Source organism: Bidens hawaiensis, unplaced genomic scaffold (genome assembly GCF_021521415.1).
Source record: "Bidens hawaiensis isolate Kalapana, Puna unplaced genomic scaffold, B.hawaiensis_p1.1 tig00003022_1, whole genome shotgun sequence".
In the NCBI taxonomy this organism is placed as follows: Eukaryota; Viridiplantae; Streptophyta; class Magnoliopsida; order Asterales; family Asteraceae; genus Bidens; species Bidens hawaiensis.
The window spans coordinates 4798-10590 of NW_027491163.1; the positions used below are offsets into that span (position 1 = coordinate 4798).

At 33.6% G+C, this 5793-nt stretch overlaps 1 protein-coding gene across 1 annotated transcript; it reads left to right on the top strand.

The window, feature by feature from the left end:
• The first annotated feature begins 1925 nt into the window (after positions 1–1925).
• LOC143622054 (phosphoglycerate mutase-like protein 1) lies at positions 1926–5409 on the top strand. The gene is made up of 9 exons (XM_077093304.1): positions 1926–2018; positions 2085–2192; positions 3125–3204; positions 3780–3942; positions 4013–4087; positions 4253–4341; positions 4633–4752; positions 5068–5112; positions 5202–5409. The coding sequence occupies exons 1-9, from the start codon at positions 1947–1949 to the stop codon at positions 5281–5283; spliced, it is 834 nt and encodes a 277-aa protein (XP_076949419.1). The 5' UTR covers positions 1926–1946; the 3' UTR covers positions 5284–5409.
• Positions 5410–5793: the final 384 nt, after the last annotated feature.

Genomic DNA, 5793 nt, shown 5'->3' on the forward strand with positions numbered 1-5793 from the left:
AAATTGGAGCTTTTCAAAAGTAGTTTTTGCTTTTCAAAAAACAAACCAGCAAAAAAAAACAATTCTAAAAGCTTACCCCAACACCCCCTAATTACTTATTTGCTATTTGTTTCTTAAAAAACAAAAGATGTTTGAGAAAACTCCTTCAAATGATTAAATTGGAGCTTTTCAAAAGTAGTTTTTGCTTTTCAAAAAACAAACCAGCAAAAAAAAACAATTCTAAAAGCTTACCCCAACACCCCCTAATTAACTAATGTCTAGAATAATCTAGCATCTGATTCAATACTATATTAGTTCTCAGACTTGAACTTCCTAAAATATTTTAAAACGAAATCAGTTATTCAAAGTTCAAAACTGAAACAGTTAAGAAAACTATTATTTAAGTTATAAAGTATATTATCATATAAATAAATAATTAAATAAATCTTAAGAAAAAACATTCCAGAAAAGAAAGAACAAAAACAGAGAGAGAGAGAGAGAGGGGTGGTATAAAACGACGTGGTATCAAGAAACAGAATATACCTGCAACCAAACGACGTCAGATTAATTATCTATCAACCGATGGCTACTGGTTAGGCATATTCTTATTATTCTTAAATGCCACAGAACAGAACAGACAGCATCCGGCGCACAAGGCATATGCAATTTCCACCAGACACAAACTTGTACGTTACGCTTCTTCACTTGTACATCACGTTACCTTTGATCGGGGTGGGACGACAAATCGCACACGGCGCACGCCAGCAAGTTGAAGAAGCACATGGCCTATTTAGTAATTTTATTATTCTTATTATTTTAATTTAATTTGAAATGAATTAATTATTAATACTAAAATCAAAATAAATCTGAATAGCGGTTTACAAACAAAAGCAGGCTCCGCCCGTGAATATCGTCTCTTCACCACCATCGATCCGACGTCGTTCTTTGCTTCTTCTCTGTTCTTCCTCGTCTCTGATCTCTCTGTTTCTTCCCTAATTACTATTGAATTTGATTTTTAATACGTATTGAAATCTTAGAAATATATTATATTGTTATGTGAAATTATATGATATGCATAATAGCATACTGGATGTGTATTAGTTCTGGTTCTAATTTCATTGAAGGATTTGTGGATGCATAATGTTTAATGATTTTGATGTTGAAGATTTTTTGTATCAACTTCTGATCCGAATATAATTTAATATAATATAATGGAATCTGTTGTTGTTTCTTAACTCTTTTGGATTCAGTTAGATGTTGAAATGCTGATTTCTGTTTTTTGTTCTTTTTTTTTTTTTTGTTAGAATATATTTGAGTGAAAACGTTGGAATGTGCTATTTTACTCTGATTATATGGTTGCTATCTGTTGATTTGAAGTAATTAACACAGTGGATGACGTACTAGTTTCTGGTTCTAATTTCATTGTTTGATATGAATGCTTGTATTTTATGATTTTGATGTTGAGGAATATGTGTATTTCCGTGTATGAACTTTTGATCTGAATAATATGGAATTTTTTGTTGTTTTTTAACTCGTTGGGATGCAATTAGATGTTGAAATGCGGATTTCTATGTGTTGGAAATATTTTGATGAGACGTTGGAATCTGTGATCTCACTGATTATATGGTTGAGATCTGTTCATTTCAAGTAATTGGATGCATCAATTCCAGTTCTAATTTCATTGTTTGATGTAAACCAGTGACCTATTTCATGAACACAAGTATTTTAAGATCTTTTAATCTTTTATAAGCCATTTTGAGATTTTAAGGTTTTTTATTGGCTGTAACTGAATAGCAAGATGTGCAGTTTTTTTTCTTCTTGTTCTTTGTATGCCGTATTGTAGTCCTTTGATTAAATCTTTATGTTGACATCTTCTCACGTGTAAACTTGATACATTTCCATTGCTACTTGGCTCATGGGTGGTTTGGTATATTGTCAATAGTTATACCAATAATTTTAGTTTATCTATGATTGCAGAAATGACTTCCAGTGCTAACGAAGGTTTATATCCTCTGCACCACTCGAAAACGATTCATCTGGTATGCTGTCATTTTGATGAACTTGGTCATTGTCCATTTTGTGGTGTTAACTGATAATGGTACCAGGTGAGACATGCTCAAGGAGTTCACAATGTTGCAGGAGAGAAGGACCACAGTGCATATATGTCTGAGGAACTGTTTGATGCACATCTTACCCCTCTTGGTTGGGAACAGGTACTTGGATCACCTTAATATGTCACATTTTGTAGGTCATTTATTACCATTTGAAACTAACCGCTTTGGATTGGGTACACACTGCCTAGTCCAAAAGTTTGAAAAATCATTAAGAAAGGCGCGTTTAATGGTTACTAAACAATATTATTACAGTTGTAATATTAATCTTTGATTACAAGTGATTTGGGGTGTTGTATAGCTAATTTTTTGTATTTGGCCCGTTTAAGATTTTTTTTTTTAAAAAAAAGGCAAATTGGAGTTTGGTAATTTGTACTTACCAATTCGACCAGACTAAGTTTCACTTTCATTGCCAAGGGCAATTCCAATATCATAATCATCTTAGATTTAACATTTGATTTCGACTCTATTTCACTCACAATGAGGATTATGAACCTAATCGAGGAAATGCATAAGCGAAATCAAGCGAAAATCAAGTATAATCGAGTGTAAAAGTTATGATGGTTATGTTACTGGGAATTTGGGATTGCTCTTGGTAACGAAAGTGTAGGTTAGGACTGTAAATACCCACATTGTGTGTTTGGAATATTATTGGCCAATGAACCATAGTTTGGATTATTAAAATCCAATTTTTCCAAAAAAAGAAAAAAAACACCCTAATCGACCATTTAAAGTCAAAATTGCTACTTCTAGATTGAGTATTCACAGGAGTTTTATTTATATAAGGCGTTTAAGTAAATCATGACGTATGTAGCATGTGGAAAACAGGGGATGATAGGAATATATAATTAATTGCATAAACAAGAACCAAAAATGTAAATGTAACACAACTTACAACCCTTTATTAAAGATCTAATCTTAAAAAAGGTAAAATAAATAAATAAAACTTTGAAGTTAATCATGTTATTGTTCAAGTATTCGTGAACTTAGTATTTTACATCTGTAAAACCTGCATATTGACTTATGTGAAACAGGTAGATAACCTCCGGAAGCATGTTCACGCATCTGGACTTTTCAAAAATATTGAATTGGTTATAGTGTCGCCTTTGCTCAGGTACTTTCTCATAGTCATTTTGATATTATCAAAGTCATGGGATAATTATCATTTTGTACTATCTCCCTATAATATTGAATTATTGATGTACAAGATGAATATAACATGTTCATAAGTGCTAGAATTTACGCCCTGCTTGCGGTGCGCGCATATAATGTATATATGTGTGAACCCTCGGGTGGGCAAAAGTAAAATTGCACTAATTTTGACGTTATTTTACTAATCTCGTGAAAATAACGTTAAAAGTGGCGGAAGGTTAATCAGGCATCATGTGGTGGCGTTGATAGCCGAAAGACAAGGGCACATGCACCGATCAGCCGGTGTCCCGATGATTGAGTGCTATGTGCCTTATGTCCAAGGCTTGATGCAAAACTACTATCGAGCCGGGGGTCTCACCGGAAACAGCCTCTCTATCCCTATGGGATAGAGGTAAGGCTGTCTACATCTTACCCTCCTCAGACCCTACCATAGCATTGCTATTGGTGGGATATACTGAGTACGATGATGATGATGATGATGATGATGATGATGATGATGATGATAAGTGCTAGAATTACAAACTGTTGTGGTTGTAGGACTATGCAAACAGCAGTTGGTGCATTTGGAGGTGAAGCTCCTGTTAATGGGATTGATGTGCCTCCGCTGATGGTAGAAAACACGGGCAGTAGTAATCGTCCTGCAATTTCAAGCCTAAATTGTCCTCCGTTCGTTGCTATGGAGCTTTGTCGAGAGCATTTGGTACGTTAAACAACTTGTTTGACCTGTTTTTAGCCATTGACCAGCCTGTTTGACCTGCCCGTTATTTCAGGGTGTCCATCCTTGCGATAGGAGGAGAAGTATAAGTGAATACAAACCCATGTTTCCAGCAATTGATTTTTGTTTGGTAAGTTGTAGCTTCCATAATTCTTACACTGGTTTTAAAATTACTCGTATATAAAATGCATCATTGTTTAATATATATTCTTATTCGTTCAAAACTACAATGTAGTTTTAAGGTTGATTTGCCTGCTAAAAGTATAATGTTTGCCTGCTTCATGTTTTTTTTCAGATAGAAAATGACAAAGATGTTTTGTGGACCCCTGATATTAGAGAAAAGGATGAAGACCTTGCAGCCAGGGGAGGGAAGTTTATGAAATGGTGACATTTTATTCTAGTTTTCTTAAACTTATATAAGATATTATGAAAATTTGAAATCTTGTTCTAGTTTCTTATTGTTTGAAAATGCTTTTTACCATTCTATAATCAGTTTTGTTGCAGTTGTAACTGATTAGTTAACACATTAACAGATCAAAAGTACAATCTCTTGTTTATCCAACAGCTAGAAACGGATTATATTAGATTATCAAACATATAGTTATTTCTGGATGATTTAAAAATTACCTCATTGTCGTGTCTCACACATTTTGTTTTTACCTAAAACTTATGAAGGTTGTTGACACGAAAAGAGAAAGAGATTGCGGTTGTCACTCACAGTGGTTTCCTGTATCATACACTTGGTGCATATGGAGATGATTGTCATCCCACACTCAAGCAAGAAATGTCCAAACAGTAAGTTGATTATTAATACTATAAGTAACAACAAACTGCAAAAATTTCAATTTTATCATAAATGTTCGATTTTTGGGGAGAAAATTTTAGAAATTGTGAATATAGGGCCCATTGTATATTTTGGTTATAAATTTGAAATATTCATTCACTTGGTTTAAAATGCGCATATCAGGAGCGATTATTTTAAAACTAAGGCGAGGATGAGATGCATATAAAAAAGAGCGTGACTTTTGACCTGCTTGACTGATCTGACTCATTTTCTTTTAATCTTATCTTAATATCTTTCATAACTCCATTTATTTTTGTTGTACACAGCTTCAAAAACTGCGAGCTTCGTTCAATGGTCATTGTTGATCGAAGGTAATCTAAACCGCATGCAAATATATTTAAATTTAATTTTTTTTTTCTTTAAATTAAACCTGTCTCACCAAGTCTCTTCTATGCTGCAGCATGATAGGATCAGACACTTCAAAGACTGACTTTCCTGGGAAAATACCTAGCGGTGCTGATGTCCCGAGTGATGCTGTTTAGTAGAGAATCATATCCACGTTATGCTATTCTCACTGCAGTTTTACTGAGTTCGTTGCATTCACATTTGACGTTTATTTTTTAAATTTCTAGAAGGAAATTAGACAATTATACACTAGACAGTCCTCTATATTGAATTATAAAATCATTAATAAACAGAATGAAATACTTTGCAACCATGAGGCATGAATACATGATATCATGTCAAGTTGTTGCAGATTCACTTATATATTGTTTATTGGAAGAAACTTTTGGTAAGGTTCCGGATCTCAACCGGGTTATATGAAGTAGATCAGTTTGTGATATACTGTAGGTTAAATAGGGAAATGAGTCGAATATCTTAACTGTTAGGTTGTAATTACAACCCGTCAACCTATTGACTTGTTAAGACTTTAGAGAATGGATGGTGCTTGTTTACAAGATTTTAATTGTGTCTAGATTAAGTTTGGTGTTTGGTCTTGATTTTTATCAAGAGTTCATGATGGAAATTAAAATGATGGAATTAAGGTTAAC

Bases quoted from the DNA above. Each gene is read 5' to 3' on its own strand.
- LOC143622054 (XM_077093304.1), top strand. From the start codon at position 1,947: ATGATTGCAGAAATGACTTCCAGTGCTAACGAAGGTTTATATCCTCTG. The intron at 2,019-2,084 runs GTATGCTGTCAT...TAATGGTACCAG, and splicing joins ACTCGAAAACGATTCATCTG to GTGAGACATGCTCAAGGAGT. The intron at 4,088-4,252 runs GTAAGTTGTAGC...GTTTTTTTTCAG, and splicing joins CAGCAATTGATTTTTGTTTG to ATAGAAAATGACAAAGATGT.